This window comes from Procambarus clarkii, chromosome 9 (assembly GCF_040958095.1).
Source record: "Procambarus clarkii isolate CNS0578487 chromosome 9, FALCON_Pclarkii_2.0, whole genome shotgun sequence".
NCBI lineage: Eukaryota > Metazoa > Arthropoda > Malacostraca > Decapoda > Cambaridae > Procambarus > Procambarus clarkii.
In genome coordinates, this window is record NC_091158.1 from 12,989,697 (window position 1) to 13,013,145 (window position 23,449).

General features: G+C 41.0%; 1 protein-coding gene across 1 annotated transcript in view; it reads right to left on the bottom strand.

The window, feature by feature from the left end:
• The window catches only part of LOC123766224 (uncharacterized), a 193,089-nt gene that overhangs the window by 34,085 nt on the left and 135,555 nt on the right, over positions 1–23,449 (bottom strand). The window contains 12 exon segments of the mRNA XM_045755233.2: positions 249–511; positions 1,277–1,404; positions 2,929–3,105; positions 4,773–4,870; positions 6,135–6,261; positions 6,794–6,872; positions 7,881–8,046; positions 8,742–8,865; positions 16,500–16,647; positions 18,505–18,609; positions 19,543–19,595; positions 20,840–21,709. Coding sequence (XP_045611189.2) covers positions 249–511; positions 1,277–1,404; positions 2,929–3,105; positions 4,773–4,870; positions 6,135–6,261; positions 6,794–6,872; positions 7,881–8,046; positions 8,742–8,865; positions 16,500–16,647; positions 18,505–18,609; positions 19,543–19,595; positions 20,840–21,709 — 2,338 coding nt within the window.

Below are 23,449 nucleotides of genomic sequence, written 5' to 3' on the forward strand. Positions count from 1 at the left end.
AAATCATGTATCTAAAGCATGTAATATAATTAGTGTATATTTTTCTTTATAAATATTATTATTATTAGGTATTCTAATTATTATTATTATGGTTATTACTGTAACTGATTATACAGTCTTGTGGGGTCTCATGCAAAGCATTCCAGTATAAAATTGGGAGTCTATTGTACTGTATGGCCACTGTTGGGTTTTGGACCAATGACCTATCATAATGTCTTTGTACCTAAAGATGTCAATAGAAATCTTACCTTGGGAAGCAGGAGACATCACCAAAGCCCATACATATGCACTGAGTTTCACAACCATTGTAGAATTTCTCATTTTTGGCATAAGTAATATTGCCATCTGTACAGCCATCTGATGGTAAGGATGGGGCTCGGGTAGCATCACCAACAGCATTTGATGTAGAATTACAAGTACGCAATTTGCAGCATGAATCTTGTGGGTCTGGGAGATATTTACATCCAGGCTCAGGTTCTGAGCTGTTCTCCAACGGAAACTCACACCGAGGCTGCAAAATTAAGCATGTAGATATGACAATAACTTTTAATTTTAAAAATTAATAAAATCCAAGCAATACAAGCAGTTTTAAAATTTTAAGTTAAACTTTTAAAGAAGCAGATTTTTTTCTGTTTTTATTACCAAAATAATTAGAATTACTACAGAATTACTACTGTTTGATACATAAATGCATATGATGATCTGTCCTTATCCTCTATCCTCCTCTTATACATGTCAGTGCAAAGATGCATGATTATTTGAACACATGTGTCTTTTGTACTGATTCCCACACACCTCTACTAATAAGCATAAATATATACAAATTCTAGGGAAAGGCAAGAATGAACTAACAGACTATGACAAAGAACATCTAACCACACAATTAAAAAAAAAAGGCATTCAAAATCAAACCATGAGGCACTGTAAGCATGGTAGAAGGAGGAGTAACAATTGCAAAAATACAGTACATTCATTGTGATGTCAAAGAAGGAAGTAAATGCCTAGTATACCTGGATGTCTTAAAAAAAAAAGCACTGGGAAAAGATAAAATTTCTCTTTGATTACTAAAGGAAATGGTGGGAATACTGTGGTACACAGTAAGAAGAGTATAAACTATATAGGTCTTTAGAGGCAGGATGAGATTTCTGTACAGTAATATGAAAAATGGCAAACAATTATACCGATATTCTATAAAGGATACAGTGGTCTTACTAGTGATCAACCTATAAAATGCTTTAAAAAATCAACTTTTCTCTTCACTTTCCTTTATCCTTACCTGACATTCTATCTCACTGTTGTTGCTGCAAGAACAGCGGTAATCACAATTGTCATAGAAAATATCACCTAGCCGGTAAGTGCTGTTCTTGAAGGTGCAACTTCCTTCCTTGTGTCCAGCAGAGGGATCTGTTTGAATGGTAATAATAAATGCTTTAAATATATAGATTACAACTATTATCTACAAAGAATCTAAAGGTTTGAATATAAATATCTTGTATGTGAATACAGGTATTCCGTCTCATTTCCAAGCCTAAGTTTCGATCAGGATCTCATAACTTGAGAATATTTTACATGTACAGTTTCACTCTTTTTAAATGCAAACACAGGGTTTAAAATTAAATTACTTCAGAACGGTAAACTAGAGGTTTATTAATCTTTGAGAGAAGCGCTTTGTGGCTTCAATAAACAAGAAGGAAGTGTGATCTGTGCATCACCGGTTGATGTGAATACAAGATCTCAAGATCCCTAGCAGAACCAGTATCACCCCAGTTCCAGCACAAACTAGCAAGGAACAAGACCTCCCTCTGATGAAACTTATCCCAGCCATTTCTCTAGACAGATTCTGCCACCGGTATGACAATAGTCTTGAGTATCCCCCCCTCTCACCAAATGAACTCTGCCTCCAGCTTAACCATATGGACTGAAGTGTCCTGGCACAAGCTCACTATACTCCAAATTGTAGTATGGTCCATGGGTTGAGGAGTATGTCTGGTAACCAAGGATGTTGGTTCGATCCACATCCTGTTTCAATGATTTTCTCAAAAATATATTGTTGGCATTATTGCATTCATGTCCTCCTGTCAAGGTATCTTAAAGTACATCTCTGTGTGTACTTGAATCATGTACATTACATTATTGACCCAAACTGAAAACACAGCCAGCCCCTGACAGAAAACTAATAATATGGTTACTCCTCTTCATAGCCTTCGATTACCTCGGCTCATCTTTGTGCTTTTTATCCTTGGACGATCCTACTGCCTTCCTATTGCCATAGGTGTGACTCCCACCATGGACATCTTGAGCTTCTCCATCAGACATATCTACAGGAACCTCTGCTCCCAGCTGCCCTGCCAACTCTCCATTGCTGCTAGAGCAGTGCAAGACAGTGATATTTAATTAAACTCCGAACAGTCCAGCGAATCTCCTTGACTAGTCACTGTCCTGGGAGAGTCTGACGACGTTAACCAGTTGCATTAACCAGTCCAACTAGCAACCATCATGCCTCTCCTTGTCACTCATTTCTCTGCACTGTGCCATGTCACCTCGTATGGTCTTTATGTATGAACCTGTCAACAGGACCTAGCTCCTCCGACCATCAACCCCAGAAGCATTGACATTTGTTTCTCACCTACTATATCGCTTCCCATGGTCTCAATGCACAAAGCCCATTCACATGCTGGCCGCCTCTGGTACTGGATACAGCTACTCCACAAGTAACCCAAGAAGTGACAACTACATTCTTTATAGCTACACAAATATCTCTTTCTGCCAGGGAGGGGGACTACTGAGGCAGCAAATCACCATCCAGTGCCAATAGCTAGTACCCCTATTGTCCACACACCAAGATATCCCCACACTGGACCAAGATATTTCTCCTCAACCATTTTTAGAAGTTAATTACAATGCTTCAATTTAAACAAGTTAACATACCAGGCATGCATCCAGTGACCAGGTCGGAGGCATCACCAGTAAAACCAGCAAGACAGCGGCAGTATCCAAGTGTGAGGTCACTGTCAACATCACTGAGGCTTAGGTCCTTTGAGGCCATGATGCCCGAGATACACTCAGCATTGGGTCCACACACCACATTTGTGCACTGATTATAGGCTACAGAGAAAATTATAAAGTTACATTAAGAAATAAAGTACTGCACTATGTAAGACACATTTGAAAACAAGCCCTCATAAATGCAATCAAACAGAACACTTGTTCTGAATTTTCATAGAAGTGATGTATACGATATAGCTTTATACACTATTCCAATAACAAATTTTTAAAAATAAAATGCTATTAAAGCAAGTTTTTAAATATGTGATATCCAAATTATTTATTATTTTATTTATTTATTACAGTATTAGTTACTTATAATTCTAAGCTATAGCCCATTGATGCTTTCTGAGACAAAAGTTATACTGTTCACCCACAACTCTTATAACCTGCCAGCAATGTCATAACCATACTACCGAGATATAGGTTTGAATGTGTTCAAACTTTCACACATACAGCAAACTGGCCAGATTTGAGAATGGAAACAACCCTGAACTTAACAGGAAGATGCTGAAAGCAGAAGGAGCTGTCACAAGGGATCATAGGGCATATGGGGATGGACAAAATACCTGCTTTAACTCTGGAGGTGCAATGACAGTGGGAGAGTATGCAAGACTGGTAATCATGGGACTACCTATAAAATCGAAACAGGAACGTTTTTTTCAGAATAATATACTGCATAAGCTTAATTATATGTGTTCTACAACATACACCATTGGCATGGAATTCATACCTTGTGAATACGAAAATAACTTTTTGAAAGTTTAACCGTCTTCAACATTTCTAGTGTCTGAAATAAAGGAACAAAATTTTGAAGACACATCTCAAGCTAACAACCCAAGGAGAAAAAGACCAGAGGAGTGATTGCAACATACAAGATACTGAAGGGCTTGGATGGGGTGGAATGGCATTCCATTCCAGAAGTTTTGTGTGATATTGGAAACACAAAATCAGAAATGTAAGTATTCATATACAGAGTGAATAGCAAGTAAGTTGAATGTACTGGAGATGAAAGGCACCCCCCATACACTGTTTTCAGAGCAAGTACAATAAAATGCTATTAAGCATCAAATGCCTAAAGTTTAAACTGTTTGAAGGCAGAGCCTAAAAGTCAGAGCTCCATTCCCTTTAGACAATGAAATATAAGCACTAATTTTTATTTATGAAACATTTTCACATACACAAGTGCCCACTTATTTCACAATACACAAGTAACGATGACAAAGACAAACTCTAACACGGATGGAACACGAACAAGGGACACAGGTGGAAACTTAGTAACCAGATGAGCCACAGAGACATTAGAAAGAATTTTTTCAGTGTTAGAGTAGTTAACAAATGGAATGCATTAAGTAGTGATGTGGTGGAGGCTGACTCCATACACAGTTTCAAATGTAGATATGATAGAGCCCAATAGGCTCAGGAATCTATACACCAGTTGATTCACAGTTGAGACGCGGGACCAAAGAGCCAGAGCTCAACCCCCGCAAACACAACTAGGCGAGTACAACTAGGCGAGTACTTACAAGTGACGGCAACAAATATGACAGAAGTAGAACATGAACACATTTTATTGCAACAGGTAGAAATAGCTAGGCAGATCTCACTCCCTACGAACACTGATGGGTAAATCAGATAGGTAATCAAAGCACTTAATGTCATACATCATATTGGTACCTAGCAACTTAAATAATCTTTAACAAATCAATAACCGCTTCATATTTCACCTTCTCTCCTACCACTGGCACATCGGACAAGAACACAGCATTCATCCCTTTCGTCAGGTTGCTCACTGCACAGGGGATCACCTCTGAATGAGCCAGCCCTGAAAATATAAGATTTTTATTTCACAGTGTAAGCTAAAGTAACAATGACATATCAGTTTCACAATACTGTACTGTGCAATATGCATCACAATTTTTCTCATAAAAAATAATAGATATGCAGTACTGTATTATCATTACAGAATTCCAAAACAAAACAATGTTAAATTAAAAAAAAATAGCAGTAACAGCTACTTGGCCCTGACAACTGACAAAAATATTTCCAAACAGTCAAGAATAAATTATATGAATACCCTTTCCTTTCTTCCGAGACATATACAGTGTTGATTTTTACTATATTAAGATGATTAATAAAGCCTGTATTATTTGTACCAAAATACAAGATAATGTACATAGCAAAATTATAGTAAGACAACATGAGAAAACTTATAATGCTGGCAAACTAACACACTTAAAATAGACTGCTCATCCAGGCTAGCATTAATAAGGAAAAATAATGATATTGTCTTGCATACAATAATGCTTGTATTCTTGAACCAAACTCAACAAAACTGACTGTGGTCTGTAATGCACTCTTTTTATGGCAAATAATCCTACACTCATAGCAAATTTTGAAATGCTTTACAGTAAACATTTTGCTTCTCATAATTTTCTTATTGTGTACCTAATGCCCCCAAGTTTATAAAAATATATACAAAAGAACATAGTAATTAACAGCATGATTAACTGTATTTCAAGTTAGGAAAGAACGATGGAATGATGAACAGCAATCACAATATATAAGGATAACTTGCATATGTTTTCTAGCTATACTGTGCAAGTATTTAAATGCCCATATAATGTAAATTCTGTAGATACATAATTACAATGTAATAGGAAACAAATTGAAGCACATTCTAAAATTCTCATGTGAATCTAATCCACAGATTCATAAACACAACCAAAACAATCTATGCATAAGCATTTTCTGACTGCTATGTTACAGTACAATTTCAAGAAGATTTGCATCTGATAGCCACATATACATTTCTTTATAGAACAGTAATACTATGTTATTATGACCTTTCAAGCTTAATATATTGTACAAAACAAAAGGTACTGTAAAAAGAAATGTTAATTTAAAATAGTAAATTATGCAAATTTTTAAAATAAATTTGCTTGCATTTGCATACATAAAATCAGGCTCATACTTTGGTAATACTGTACTGTTAAATATTATGCACACTGGTCAAAGCTGTTAAAAGATGTGCAATGTAAAATAAAGAAAAAGACACTAACAATATCAACAAACAAGTCAAGACTTACCTAAGGTATGGTAGAGTGCAACGTTCAAAGCATCGTACAGCACCTGTAGCGGAACACATGCACCTTTCCTCACATCCATTATAAAATTCTCCAACAGGATAAGAGGCATTGCCATGCATGCATCCAGCTGCAAGAAACATCAGATATTTGAAGCACATTACATGCTTACATATATCAGCGAGTTGAAAGATATGTGCATAGAAGAAGATGGGAGAAGGGTCCCATGAGCTAGATCTTGCTTCCTATACACACATTATTCAAGTTAGGTAAGCACACACACGCACTAAATATGATGGAACATTTATACATGTTAATATCCTAGATATCACAACATACCTATATAAAAAAAATTAAATTGGAGTGTGATGTGATTGTAGTAATGTTTTTTTGCGGGGGAGCTACTGTATGAGGTGATTTTTGTTCTGTTATTGATAGATGGCTGCAAACATGGATCCAAACTTCTGTTTTAAAGGTCAGATATTTGGTCATGCATTACAGGATGTGAAAATGCAAAGCTATTTTTTTTAAACTACTGTACAGTACTATTTTTTCCATGATTATATAATTGCAAATTAATTCAGCAAAAAAAAAAAAAATTCTTATAAATTAATTTTTTAGTATGTCAATTATTGACAATAGTTGTTTACTAATTTACTCACCTTCTGTTCTGACATTAATTGTCTCAGTGGCCTCTCCCAAGCGACCTTCTTCGACATCATCATAGATAGAAACACGAACCTGTAGGAAGGGAAGTAATAAATGGTACAGTACAAGTAATTGCTTTATCAAATATATATGAGAAAGACTGTATATGAAGTCACATCTTGATATGGAAGCTCCTACAGGGAACCCTCGAGTCCAAGGATATAGAGGAACATCCCATTTAACATCCAAGATAAATTTTACCACATTATACAGTATGAAGATATGATTACTCCAAACCTGAAGTAGAGTAGAGCAGCGAGGGTTCAGGTCATTTATAATTTAATATTTGGGCAAAATTAGGTCTCACAAGTAGACTAGTTTGATTTGTGCCATAGATTAGCTATATATCTTTACTAGATTCTCTATGACTTTTAAAGCCCCACATTGGTAAACCTTGGAGGTAGAAATAATGAAAAAATTGCATCTATATTTCCAAAAGTAATAACCAAGTTTCATTTAACACAAGAGTTAAATAATTATTTGTGTAGTATTAATCTGTTGTGTAATCCTGTGTTGGGTCAGATTTGACTAAAGTCATGTCATATTTTTAAGTCCTTGGCAGTAACCTGACACTGGATTATAGGCTCCTCCTCCATCGTTTACAAATGGTGCACTGCCATCTAGCTCCAGTGTGTGGTAGTGGTTAGTGGTATGTCTGTAACTTTAGTGATACTGTAATTGACTTTCATTGTGAATCTAGAATTTCACTTGCAAGGGACATTGAGTATTTTGTACATCAATTTTGTACATTGCTTTAAATCACTGCCAGCTGTCTCTCGGGAGAAGGCAGGGATTTCTCCTCCATGTATGTGGCAAAATGATGAGTAAAGATAACTCATGTTGATAATGTCTGGCATGTTGAGGGACAACTCAAAAAATAGTACAGTACAGTATTTCAATACTGTACTCTAAACTCCTCTACTCTAAATACTCAATACTGTACTCTAGTACAATACTGTACTAGAGTACAGTATTTCAATACTGTACTCTAAATTCCTGTAAAAAAAAAAAAAAAGGCAGACTCAGGGAAATAAAGCTTACTTCATAAAGAGTGTTGGGTTTGAGCCCCTCCACTGTAAGTTTGGGTGGGAGTTCCCCAGTAGGGACCTCTTTCCTCATCCATGGCTGCTCTACTGTTGTGCCTGCCTCGGAGTTTCCACGTTCCTCACGGTATTCGGCCACATATCCACCTTCATACGTTCTCGCTCTGCATGAACATCACATTCACAAATGGATAAGTGGTTAAATATTCAGGTAAGGGAAATGTTTGTGCAATATTACTTTCTAAATATTTTGAATAGTTTCAAAGCTGAAGAAATATATCTGACAGGCCAACAAAACAAAGAATAATAGTGAAGCAAAAAAATATTTAGCCTACAGTATAAGAATTTCTACTGTTATCTAACTCTATGGCTAGAGATACCTGTTGGTCTCTTACAGCTGAAGCCAAAATGTAGTTATGTCTACTAAGGCCAAGGCTTCATTAACTTCTTCATTGACTATAAAAGCAAAGCCCAGAGACCTTCATATTTTTTAGGACCATCTTTGTCATTATATTTTGCTTCACATTATTCAAACAAAATATATTTTTTACAGGTTTATCTTAAGTTCAAATGTATTTTCAAACACGACACAAGTATACCGATTGTGCGTAATCATGAACAGGCCCCAATATCTTAGGAAAGAGAGTAAGAAAAACTGAAGAAGCATGGAGAGAGAGACCTGTTAGCTAGGTCTCTCCACAGCCATAATCAGCACCTCAAAATAGTAAGTACAGTACTGACAAACTTAATATGCCACTAATAAAGGTGATGAATAACCAACAGGGCTCCAGTGCCAGACTCCAGCAAAATACAATCACTCAATCAATCAATATGCCACTGATAATGATGCAGGACATACCTGAAGTCATCCCAGGCAAGAGTAACCGAGTTGTGGGTCTTCTCAGTTACTAGCAACTTCGGTAACCTTGCATTTGCCTGAGCAGCTGATGCTGAGGACTCTGCCACATCACCTGCAGTAACACCTTGAATTATTCAGTAAAAAGAGAAAGAAAAATTAGAATTATGCCATAAATCTCTATATCAATATGGTCTTTACAGAAATAAAATTATGAAATGGCACACTGATCCATTTATCTCTAACACTATAACTAATTAAATACAAAAATGTACAGAAGGTAAGAATTATGAAAGTCATGACAACTTTATACAAAGTAAGGGTACAAGAGAAAACACTTACAGTGAAGTTAATATAAAAGCTATATTATTATAAATATGTTAGGCTACTGTAATATATCTAATGATATAGAAAAATAACTGATGTGCTGATCTCATAGCCTTAAGATAAAGATTCTCAAGAGATCATTTTGAAACCATTAATAACAAGTGGGTAGAAAGGCCTAAGAATAAATAGGTAAATACTACAGCCACTCTCTTTATCAGAATGAAAAGGTAAAGCTAAATTAAAGTGGTAACATTCACCCAGCCCGTTCTCCAAAAATGGGGAGATAAATGCAACACCACAAGTAAGTGCAATTATGTACTATTCATAGCAGTCAGGAATTGTACTTATTTTCACTTAGTATTAAACCGTACTGTTAGATATACTGTAAATATTTGAGTTTACCTGAAAAGCTGAATAGAAAACCATGACCTAACCTAACTTTCTTAGTGTTTGAAGATAAGCATTTTAGTGCTTCTTAATTACAATTAGCACTTAACCTTTAGCTATATTGATATTACAGTTTTATAAAACTAATAAATAAAATTAAAATATATCAATAAATTATAAAATAACTCAGGATATTTTAAATTTTTGTATAAAATCTCTATTTTTTAATAAAACGGAAAAAGAAATTTCTGATATTTAAAACTTGAGGATAGCAAAATGGACTTGAAAACTTTATCCTAAATTCTAAATGTCTTAACAGAAAACAAGAATACCTGTGGAGGTAAATTTAACAGCCCCATAAGTGTACTGTCAATTCTGAAGAAGGGTTGCAGTCACCTTATTAATTAAAAATATTAAACATCCAATACAACCATAAAACATCTTTACAAAATTTTATCTAAAGAAGAACAAAGAAATTCAGGTGTGTGTATCTTTGGAGCGGAAGAGAGGGTACAACTGACAAAATTTATTGAAGTTGATTTAATCCTATACACATAATTTATGAACATCACATGCACAATAAAATATAGAATTTTGTTGAAAATTATGTGAGTACAGTTGTTGGACATGCATTCGTACGTATTACAGAGGGACACACACGTAAGAGCGACACGTATCTCGATACATGTCGCTCTCTCGATACGTATACTGTTTATACAGTATAATCTTATCCACCCAGCATAGTTAGATAGAAAGGATAATAAAAAGAGGCTTATAAGAAGAAACCTTCAGCTCTTGACCTTCAGTGTAACTTCTTTAACTTGGTCGGTTTCCTCGGGTCATCATCAGGAGAGACGACTACATTTCGGTCAATCGACTCGAGAAAGATGCAGGACGGACTGAAACGTCGTTGTCCCTTCACTTTCTAGTGTGTGGTTTGGTCAACATATTTCGGCCACGTTATTGACTCCTCGTCTTCATCAGAAGGCGAGTCATTGGGAGACAGTGAAAACGTGGTTGGTATCTCCTTGGAGTTTTATGTGCAGATGTCAAACTACCGAGACGGTCTGCCAGTGCAGACCGCTTATCACATGCCTCTGTATGACTAACCATCCTGTGTGATGGGGATTTTTTAGCATCACCTAGTTAGCTTTTTTGACACACTGTACTCCACTTCATATAGTCTAGGGTAGCTGCACTAATGCAGATGTACCTAATATGTTAATAATAAAAAAAAAAAAACCGAGACAACATTCCCCAATCCTGAGCACTCCAGGTGCAAAGTCTGTGAGCAGGAACTGGGGCATGATCTCCCACACCACATCACTAAATGCCCAGTTATTAGACCTTTCAGACCAGTTGGCATGAGGTACCTGGAGCTTTGCAATTACTTTATTCACTCTCGTATTCTTGAAGATATCCTCACAGTGTACCCAAAATTTGCAAGTGCAGGCTACTAAACATATGGCCCTGTATGACTAACCATCCTGCGAGATGGGGACTTTTATTACCACTGCTACCTTATTCACTCTTGTGTCGATGATATCCTAAAAATGCATCCGGAGTCTGTCAGTGCAGACTGCCTATCACATGCCTCTGTATGACTAACCATCCTGTGTGATGGGGATTTTTTTAGCATCACCTAGTTAGCTTTTTTGACACTGTACTCCACTTCATATAGTCTAGGGTAGCTGCACTAATGCAGATGTACCTCGTGTATTAATTAAAAAAAATAAAAAATACCGAGACAATTGCAAACACTCTATACATACATACATACATACATACATACATAACATGTATGTATGTAATGTAACTATATAACCTGAGCCTGTAAAATCAACTTAATCACCTTGAGTGCTTAAGGGTTTAATAACATACGTGTTTCTTTATCAGCTATCTTACCCTGTCGGCGTAGGAGAGAGAAATGTGTGTGATTATATATTATATATTATATGTATATAAGGAGGAATTTTTGAAACCGGCAACTTTAACACAAGATGTCGGAAAAACATACTAAAGTTCTCTTTTGCGAACATAGTTGTGAACGCTTAGAACAATTTGGCGGTGGTGGCGGCGGATGCCTAAACCATCAGCAGTTTGAAGCGTCACGTGACAAACACATTAATGAGCAGACAGGACACCAAGAGTGTATAGCTCTCATCCTGAAACTATACTCGGGTAATTGCACACACACACACACACACACACACACACACACACACACACACACACACACACACACACACACACACACACACACACACTTGGGGGTTGATATCACGCCAGACCTGTCTCCTGCAGCACATATCAAGCGGATAACATCAGCGGCATATGCCAGGCTGGCCAACATACGAACGGCATTCAGAAACTTGTGTAAAGAATCATTCAGAACTTTGTATACCACATATGTCAGGCCAATCCTGGAGTATGCAGCCCCAGCATGGAGTCCATATCTAGTCAAGGATAAGACTAAACTGGAAAAGGTTCAAAGGTTTGCCACCAGACTAGTACCCGAGCTGAGAGGTATGAGCTACGAGGAGAGACTACGGGAATTAAACCTCACTTCGCTGGAAGACAGAAGAGTTAGGGGGGACATGATCACCACATTCAAGATTCTGAAGGGGATTGATAGGGTAGATAAAGACAGTCTATTTAACACAAGGGGAACACGCACAAGGGGACACAGGTGGAAACTGAGTGCCCAAATGAGCCACGGAGATATTAGAAAGAACTTTTTTAGTGTCAGAGTGGTTGACAAATGGAATGCATTAGGGGGTGATGTGGTGGAGGCTGACTCCATACACAGTTTCAAGTGTAGATATGACAGAGCCCGATAGGCTCAGGAATCTGTACACCTGTTGATTGACGGTTGAGAGGCGGGACCAAAGAGCCAGAGCTCAACCCCCGCAAACACGACTAGGCGACTAGGTGAGTACACACACACACACACGATGAACTCACGATGGCCCGACCAGGCAGGACCCTCTTAACAGCACTATAGACCCCTGGGCAATCCATTGTGCTGCGGCTCCCTACGACAATCACTCACAGACATAACAAGTAAATGGTCGATAATATTAAACATGTATATATTTTTATGTGCTGGGAAGACGGGACACCACGAGCGTAGCTCTCATCCTGTAACTACACTTAGGTAATTACACTTAGGTAATTACACACACACACGGCAAAAAGCCGCAGAGGCCGGACTTAATATCACCATGGCAGCTGGAGGCTGCAGAGGTACTCCGTTACCTCCTTACTAAAATTAGTAATAAAACATTCGAAGGGAAGGGAATTATCAGGGGGAAAGTGCCAAGCCATTACGACTATATAGCAACTGAAACTGGAGGTCTTCCTCGAGCCTCGAAAAAGGCAGACGCATTACCGGTATTAAAAAAGGGAACAGCAGAAATTTTTTGGCAAATTGTCATGGAATGTTAATGGTTTAAGAAACAGGGTTACAGATGTTCACTGTTATGTGATGGGGAATGATATTGATGTTGTAGCTCTCCAGGAGACAGGGGATAGGAATGAAGGCTTATTGAAATTAAATGGCTATAAAGGGTTTCACCTCTTCGCCGCAAATAACATCACAGGGACGTCGATTTATGTTAAGAACGCCATACCAGCAGAGTTAGTAGAAGCGCCGTCAAAATTGCTGGAGAAGGTTATGAGTAATGAGTCCACATTTAGCCTACATAATCGAGGTATGTATGTGTGTGTGTGCTGGAAAAGAAGAGTGGAGCAGCAGGCGCGTCCAGCTGTTACTTCACCACAATATACTTGCAGTTTTACTGAACGGTCCCAAAACACAAATATGATGGAAAATTATGATTACATCTTACCTAAATCAAGATACTTTTAATTTTCACACCAAGTGGCAACCACCGAGAATAAAAATAATCCAAATGGTCGTGTTTCTACTTCACAACAACCTTGTGTAACCTTCAGATATGCGCAACTTCCGTCGCTGTCTAAATTTGCTATAAATGTGTTCTTATAAAAGCTGGAAGATGTTTTGGCCACTTAAACATAATGTTGCCCAATTTAACACCACAATCGACCCCGGTGAAATCAACAATTCTGGCAGAAATGTCATGAACAAATTTGAGTCAGACTCACCTGCGTTCATACGCGTTGCCCTTGAAAATATTTCACAACAGAGCAACAGTTGACCGGATGAAGCTAAATATATATAGCTTGATGTCTTTCATAACAATCACGTGTGTGCCAGCCGGCGAGGGAAGGAGCTGGGGGGCAGCAGTCACATATGACCTCAGGGCAGGTGTTGCTGGGCTTGGTATGGGGGTGGCCGGGGGTATAGGTTGGCAGCCGAGATTCACGAAGCAGTTACGCAAATAAGTAATTATCAAAAGAAGGCACCAAACCGGGAAGGCTATGTAGCACCATCAAATGTGCGGAATAATCGGAGGGCGCTAAATATCACCAAGGATGCCAAAGCAGTTAAGCAAGTACTTACGAACGTGTGCATCTTTCCTCAATCTTTGACGGCTTTGTTTACATTTATTATACAGTTTACAAGCGTGAAAACTTCCCAATCAACTGTTGTTATTGTTATAAATAGCCTCCTGGTGCTTCGGAGCTCATTAACTGTTTAATAAGTGTAAACAAAGCCACCAAATATTGAGAAAAGATGTACAGGTTCGGGAGTGCTTGTGTAACTGCTTCGTGAATCTGGCCCAAGGTTTTTTAGAACATTGGATATTGTGCAACATGATATTTTGGGTTTTAACATGTTGGTTCGCCAAATACTTACTCCTACGAACGTGTGCGTTCGTGCTTTGGAGGTGAATGGCAAACGGAAATGTCCTATATTGCTTATCAGTGTGTATTCTATTGACCCAGTTCTTTCCGTCTCAAACTTGATTACGCTTTACCCCCGACTTCCCCTTGTCAGTGCACATGTTATATTGCCCCTGGTGTCGTGACCCCGAATGCAGTCATGAAGAGCTCTTGAAGGGATCGCAAACCTTCACCAAATGTGAATTATTTATATTTTAACTCCAGTACAAACTGTAAGCATGTTCATTTGAAGTTCATTTATTCGTATTCGCGTTATAATTAAATGAATTTGCCATGTCGATAAAAAGAAGGTCAATGCATCAACCATTAAGAAAAACCATTAAGAAAAGCTTACGCTATCCGTGACACCCATGTTTTTGGTTTTTCAATGCGTAATATGTCGGCTTCCATTTTTTTTCAGATGGCGAAAGAAGAAAATGGGCAAATAGGGGTTACTATTTCAGTATGGGACTGCCAGCTGGTATTGGAAGGCCGTAGAGGGGTGTTAGATGTGCTCACGTTCTCTCACACGAATCACTGAACGAAAACAAATTTCTCGTCATTTGGAAAATAATCATCATTCTGATCGTAACATGAATTGTTCTTTGCTTCCCTGTAGACCCTGCCAAGATATGACTAAGAGTCAAGAACGAGCTAGCTGACTTAGGCCTTTTGAATGTTTCTTTGTTGGTTTCTTGAGGGGTCGTTGGAAAACAGAAGCCACATATTATAAGACATTGATTAAGCATGTAGTAACTGATATGGTCAGAGAGATGAGTATTCCCTTGTGAAATGCTGCAGTGTGGGGATCACATTCGATATCTGTCTGAACATATCGTGTTCAGACAGATACACTGTCGTGTACAACGTGTACAGACAGTACACTGTACACGTTGTTCAGTGTTCAGTGAACACTGAACAACGTGTCCACAGCGGGTTTGTACTCTCGTGGTAATCACTTCAAGAGCAGCCATCCGCTGAGTGACTTTCCAGTACTTTCTTGATCTTTCATGTCACCGCTAAATGTTAAAAATGCCGCATATAAACAATAGCTTAGTGAACATATTATTACCATAAAGTCATACGAGTAAACTCTTAGACATCGTATCTTTTTCTATGCAAACTTAATGCAATTATTATTAAAGGTGAAGCAAACACCCAATATAGAACTGTATTATGATTATTGCACTATTGAGAAAATCTGTAGGAGCCATGAGGAGGATTCGAACTTATGCAGTGGGGGTATTCTCAAGCACATGCCATAAACCACTACACCACGACATGCTCAAAAGCAAAGGCGTCTAAGGTGTGTACTTCGGAGTACCCAGATCATAGGTTCGAATCCTCCTGTGAAGACTCCTACTGATTTTCTCATTGATACATCACGTTAAATCCATCTGGAGTGGACACAACCATGGGAGTCCCGCCTTAATATTCTGGACGCGACAATCGTCGTAACATCAAATTGTCGGGAAAAATACACAAAAGATGTGTTTGCCTTTCAGATCAACCTTCATTGATCAGATTTCTTTACCTCTGCCAGATATTGAAACGAAATAAAGAATCCAGTTGGCTCCAGAGCTCGACCTTCCAATCACCTTCACCGTGAAGATTTGCGTCTCCTGTGCAACAAGGCCAAACATTATTCCCACAGAGTACCAATCACTTCATAGAATTCACAGAAACTCAATCATGGCGACCAATCAGACTACGGAAAACTGGTAACCTTGGCTGAACCGACCAATCAACGAGAGGTCCATGGCGGGACAGACTAAACAAACAGCACCGTGGGAGCCGCACCTTACTCCCGCACTACGAACCAAAGTGGTGTAATTTCACGGCCTGGCGACGACCTTGTGGCCGCCAGCGTCGCTCATACAAGAAGATGTTACACAGGAAATGACGTCGCCATTTTCTCATCGGCACTCCTTGAGCCTTGACATGCTGACCACAAGAAATATATTCACTCTGCGTCTGTCTCTCTCTGTGGATCTGTCTCTCTCTGTGGATCTGTCTCTTTTTGTTGATTGTGGCTAGGCTAACTCCAGATAGTTTTCCAAAAAATAAAGCCTGTCGATGGGGTATCTCTCTCGTGTACGTGCGTGTGTGTGTGTGTGTGTGTGTGTGTGTGTGTGTGTGTGTGTGTGTGTGTGTGTGTGTGTGTGTGTGTGTGTGTGTGTGCTCACCTAGTTGTGCTTGTGGGGGTTGAGCTCTGCTATTGTGTGTGGTGTAACTCACCAAGGGTGTTGAAGGAGGTCTTGGCTGAGCCGCCCGAGGCCCCGGACCACTTGAGGGCGTACTGGGTGCTGGGCGAGAGGTTCCTCAACACCAGAGAGTCCTCACCCCCGTTCACCATCTCCCGCTGCCACTCTGAGCCCTCCGCCGCCTGTAGGGGTCAATACAACACGGTCACACTACCACCAGCAACACATATTGACAATCTGGATTGATTGATTGATAAAGATTAAGCCACCCAAAACGTGGCACGGGCATGAATAGCCCGTAAGTGAAGGCCCTTTGGAGCCATTACCAGTATCAATAGCGGATACTGGAGATCTGTGGATGGGCAATCTGGAAAAATGAATCCTCATCTTATACAGGTGGAAAATGCTATGACTATCATTAGAACTCCAACTGTGTATAATAATAATGCTGTTCACCATCATGAGTGGGGAGACATCAGTCCGGATAAAAGGGGAACAGTATTGGAAAATGCTAAAAATATTAACAAGATTAAAAACGTCCATTCACCCTCATAGCCATACAACATGTGTGTAGTTCTCAAAGAGACCCAGAACCACCACACTCCAGCGTGTCACCCGCAGCAGCAGTAATCCACTGCTCCACTAGGCAATTGTACAGTATCCATAGTTATATCTATCTCCCCAAACTGCTACCACACAATCTTGTTACCCATCACACGCCGTACGCTACTCATACCTCATCTCCGCACCCTCTAACACTCATACACCTTCACACTCCTCCTGGATTCACTCCAATACACTCATTCCCCGCCTATTAGCTAGAAAACTAATAGTCAAGCCTGGCCTCGGGCCGGAATTGTGGAGTTGAAGAACTCCCAGAACCTCATCAAGCAAGTATCACAATCCGCTCAAAAAATCGTACACATGACGCTTTGAAACTTCTCGTTTTCTGTTTGTAAACTCTTATTTATTGTTAGATTAGGTTATCAACTTGGACGCAGTTGGGTTAGGTTAGTTGATTTAGGTCAGATAAGGTATGATAAGGAATGATAAAGTAATGTAAGATAAGATAAACCTAAATCGGTTTTGAAATCAGTTGTCGAGCCGGCTTGTACACGATGATACTTGTATCCCTACTACTTCCTCCCTTAAGCCCTGGCTACGTCACTCCCTGACTAGCTCTCTAAACAGCTTTCATTGCCGCAGTCACTTTCTTTCCCAGATTCACCCCACCCTCGACTCCGGTTGTGCAGACTCCACTTTTATCCATCGCGACACTTAGGTGTTTAAACAGATCAGCCACTTCTGGCATTTATCCATTCACAATAATTGCACACATAACACACACTTTACCTTGTCTTTACACCAACTATACTTACTTCGTCCACTTTGCTTTTTAGAAGTTTTCATTCACACACCAATAAACATTTCAACTAATCTGCATAAGTCTCAAATTATTAATATTATTAATAAGTCTCAAGTGCCCCATCGAGGGACATACATCAAAACTAACGTATGCAAGTCCCGCCCATCAGTGCACTAAGCTTCTACCGTTCTCTAACATGTGTACGTGAACCTTCCTCTTAATCCCATCAATATACATCAATCACGGTAGCCTCACGCAAGCCTCGAGTACACCTACAGCAGTATCAAACCTTTCCTTATTTACACCATCAACTCCTACATATGCACTTACTTCCTACATGAAGATACTTCGTAATATGTTAGCGGAACTCTACCATCTTCACATGTTTATCACTAAAAAAATATTATTATTACAGCCATTAAAACGAAGTTACAACATATCAAATAGTAAGAGAAAAATACTTGCACAACTTAATTATAGGGTTAATGAGGTCTGGTATTACATGGGAAGTTTACTGTAAACAGAATCACATTGTACGTAGACCCAAACAAGCTGGGTACAGCAGGAGAGGAGAGCCGACGAGGACTGGGGAGGAGGGCTAGGGAGAAGGGCTAGGGAGTAGGGCTGGGGAGGAGAGCTGGGAAAGAGGGCAGAGGAGGACTGGATTACCCACCTTGTAGTAGACCTCGCCGCCCTTGCTGGAAGGAAGGAGGACGGTGGAGGAGTTGCGGGTCACATTGACCACCTTCAGGGACCCACTCCCGCCCTTGGACTCCGTCTGCAGGTACAATAATTACACAATTACTGGCTATCATTGCCCACACGATCTTCCCCACCTCACCCTCACACATGCACCCTCTCTCACACTTACACGAACATGAGCAGTTGCGCACACTATTACGGGCTCACCATAGCCCGTGCTACATGGACATTTCGTTCTGAGTAGCTAAATCTAAAAATAACAATAATTGCGCACACTATAAATCACTCACATTTCTACAGATAATGTCACTTTACACAAATATATACGCAAAAGCGTATATATACGCAACCCTATACTTAAGTCAAACAGAAGCGCATGAACCAATTCACACCGCTTCCTGTCCTCATCGAGGCCACCAGAGAGATAATGTCCCTCAGGTAAATTCCTGACGATCAAAGTGGTTGGGCAGTGTTCCTCCCCCTCCCCCTCCCCGGTCCTCATATCCCTTCCAAGTGCTATGTAGGCATACTGGCTTAGAGCTTTCTCCTGATAATTACCTTCCTTGCCTCACTCATTAGCAGGTCAACATTGTTACAAAACCAACTCCAAATTGCAGCAACATTGCACTCCTCAGCAGCAGAGAGTACAAGACTTGCATTGTGTACACTACAGGGCCAGTTCTATTATATACAAACCACACACATACTGGACCTTGTCCCAACTAATACAAACACACAGTAGATGACCTTGTTACAACTAATACAGTTACAGGTGAAGCCGGAGTATCATCAACACATACACATATCTGTACACCAGTAGATTGACTGTTGTAAATCGGGACCAAAGAGCTAGAGCTCAACCCCCTCAAGCACAACTAGGTGAACACACACACACACCACAATCAAAAACTGCAGCATAAAATTGTGTCTCACCCTAGTGATGACGGCACCCATAGTGAATAAGAGGCACTAACAGGTAACATAAGAATGATAAAACTCTCTCCCTCACCTTTGGGGACTCTGTGAAGGGCAGCTCCACCTGGGTCGCGTTGGCTTCTGTGGCTGGCGGGAGCAACACAACACGTTATGACTTTTATTTTTAACAAGTGACATCATTCTTTCATTAAAACGCAAAGCACGATTTAAATATATATATACTTTTGTAAAGAGGTGCAGTGTAAAAAAATATATATATACACACAGATATAAGTTAATAAATATAAATTTACCTGTAAGAGGACAGACTATTCAAGGTTATTATCTTAGGAAGGTGGCAAGAAGAAATGTAGGAAAAATGTGTCCAATTCATGTCAAATTGTCAGTGCAGCAAAATTAAGGAAGTCAAAATGTGCAACTTCTTGCATTCTATATGGTGTTATTTGTGGGTGGGGCTAGGGGCTAGGGCTCCCTTGTGGGTGACTGGGGGCTAGGGCTCCCTTGTGGGTGTGACTGGGGGCTAGGGCTCCCTTGTGGGTGTGACTGGGGGCTAGGGCTCCCTTGTGGGTGTGACTGGGGGCTAGGGCTCCCTTGTGGGTGTGACTGGGGGCTAGGGCTCCCTTGTGGGTGTGACTGGGGGCTAGGGCTCCCTTGTGGGTGTGACTGGGGGCTAGGGCTCCCTTGTGGGTGTGACTGGGGGGCTAGGGCTCCCTTGTGGGTGTGACTGGGGGGGCTAGGGCTCCCTTGTGGGTGCGACTGGGGGGGCTAGGGTTCCCTTGTGGGTGTGACTGGGGGGCTAGGGTTCCCTTGTGGGTGTGACTGGGGGGCTAGGGTTCCCTTGTGGGTGTGACTGGGGGGCTAGGGTTCCCTTGTGGGTGTGACTGGGGGGCTAGGGTTCCCTTGTGGGTGTGACTGGGGGGCTAGGGTTCCCTTGTGGGTGTGACTGGGGGGCTAGGGTTCCCTTGTGGGTGTGACTGGGGGGCTAGGGTTCCCTTGTGGGTGTGACTGGGGGCTAGGGTTCCCTTGTGGGTGTGACTGGGGGGCTAGGGTTCCCTTGTGGGTGTGACTGGGGACTAGGGCTCCCATTTGGGTGCTGCAGGAGCAGTGCTGCTAATTCTAAAAGCAGGTGACACGGTCTTATACAGGTGGTAATACTGTGCGATGTGTTCATCTGACGTCAGTTATTCTCAGAACTGCTTCCGTGTTTGTCTAAAATAATCAGTTGTTTATAATATGGTTATTGTGTGGCTCCAATCTGTGGCTATATTGGATATACCAATAACATGCATCTGTTTTCATTTAGTCAGCAGCGCTGTTTTACAAGCCATGAGCTGGCCGCTGGAAAACTATTTGTTTGGGCGAGAGCTTACCTTGAACCTTCTTGCCTTCCCTTGCTAAGCTCAGGTCGTCGTCGTCGTCGTTGTGGTGGGGGGCAAGCGTGGCAGGTATCAGGTCTTGGGGCGTGTGGGTGACCACCTCGACGTGCTCTTGAACTGTGATGCGGTGAAGCAAGTCTCCAGAGTCGTCGTATTCGAGCACCACCGCCGGCTCCTCTCCCTCCTTCGTCGGCTCATCGGTCTCCTTCGTCGGCTCATCGGTCCCCTCCGTCACCGGCGCCATTGTCGTCGGCTCGTCCGCTCCCGTCACCTCCTCCACGGGCTCTTGCACCGTCACGTCTTCCTCTGGTACAATCGTCACATTTTCCTCTTGTGTAACGCTACTTAATTCAGTCACCACTTCCACCACCGTCGCATTGATAACGTCCTCGGTAACAGCGGTATTGTTATTACTCACAGGCTTAAACTTTTCTATAGCCTTCACGTCAGTTACTTTCTTCTTGTCATTTTTCTTGCCGAGCTCATCTTCCAGATCTTTGAGTCTCTTTTGGTACTCGTGCTCTGTGATTGGTGGCAGGGGGTCTGGACCCACCATGCGGCCCCTCTGTGGCTCATCTTCCAGGACTGACCCAGGCTGTGTGATACCTGGCGCAGTGAGCACCGTAGGCTGCGCCAGGCTGTTGGCGCACGCCACAACAACACAGCATTCGTCAGTCTCTGGTCGATTGCGCAGCTCAATACACAATTCTTGCTGAGAATGTTGGCCGGCCAGGAATAATCCAGGCGGGCACGTGACCGGACCACAGGAGAAGGTGCCATCGGAGGTACAGCGGCACTGCTCCTGACACTGGCCGGCGTAGCGGACCTCACCCTCGCCGTAAAGCCGACCCTCGTGCTCACATCCTGAAGAAGAGCACAGCTACTGGTCACTACTGCTTAGCTTACTCCGCTAATGCACATGTGAGTGTCGTAGTGGACCAGGTAATGATAAGAGCCTCAGCTACACCTCTGGTGGAGGATCATATAAGCAGCGCGACATCATTAGTATGTTAAACTTCACTTATCTGAAGCAGCTGTGAGCATGGGCACAAAGTTAACGATATATCAGTCATCGCAGAGTGGGTAAAATTGCACCAAATTGCTGTGGATTAAGCACATGTACTCGTGTGGCGATAACACTGTTAAGACGTAAAGCATAAACATGGATGTTGTATCAGATGTTGTGGTCGGTGTTGTGTGATGCAGACCACAACACGCAGTCACATGCACAAGTCGTTTAGCTTCTGCCGTGAGGGCTTTCTACAAGGCTACAGTCTGCTGTGGCAGGGATCACAGGCGCGCAGGACCCTGGCAGCCACAGAACTACTACTCTATAAGCATCAAACACCACATTCACTACAATACTACATTACACTCAAGTCTTGCAGCCTACACAACTTCCATTCTCAAGCACGGTTCTAAAACTAGATGGTTCAACATTTTTTTCTTCGTTATGTCAGTGGAGTCCCTCATCCTCCGCCCGGCCGCTGCCTTCCCTGTTATGTTTACAGAATCAGCTGACCAACTCTGCTTTCGTAACATCTGTTATTTCACAATTTAGTTTTCCAGAGGAGGACAGTAGAAATTGATTTCTGTGTATTTTCCATTAATCACAGTTGTGCGTATAGCGTTAATAATTTTGTATGCGATACCGTAGTAGTTGGTCCACTGGTGGTGTTGCCTGATGGAGAATGGGTATAGGAGGCTAGGCTGGGCGGGGCGAGACATGGTTGAGACGCGTCCACAACACAAACGTTACTTGTACTACCGTCTCAGTCAATAACTACGTCTCGTTTACGTTAGTGTACATGTTCTGGTGTGTGTGTGTGTGTGGTGTGTGTGTGTGTGTGTGTGTGTGTGTGTGTGTGTGTGTGTGTGTGTGTGTGTGTGTGTGTGTGTGTGTGTGTGTGTGTGTGTGTGTGTGTGTCATAACCAGCTTACAGAAGCATGTCCCTAACTACGCCTCATCAGTAACGTCAGAAACATGCAGAAATGTGAAATAAGCAAGAACATGCAGTATTCAACGTTTCCCATAGTGATGTAAACACTGTCGTAAATATTCTCAAACAATTGGTCAGAACATAAACATAAAACTAACCTGTTGACTGACATGCAGCTGAAAAGAAAGTTGCAAATCATGCAGGCTACGACTGAACGCATGCCGAGTACTCTAAACCAGACAGTATACACACAAAATCGTGACCAAGGGCAGGCTTGGCTATATTGATCCCGGGAAATTCTGGTTATCAATAAAAAAAGATAAACATGAGGATTTGACTCTCAAAATATATAATAATATACGGGGGGTTAAGTTGGTTAGATGGGTGGGAAGACAACACCAATATTCTACGTTATCGTTAACTGTTGTTATTATAGTTTAAAACATGCATAACAATAAGGCAAAACCCGTGATAATGAAAAGTTGGCAACAGAGAAAGAGAGAGAGAGAGAGACAGACAGAGAGAGAGAGACAGAGAGAGAGAGACAGACAGAGAGTAGGGGGGAGAGGATTAGACACTGATAAACAGTAAAGGATGAATGGTACTGGATAGAAGAAGGTAAGGGAAAACGCTGGGAGGGAATTAGAAGAGCTGTACACACGCC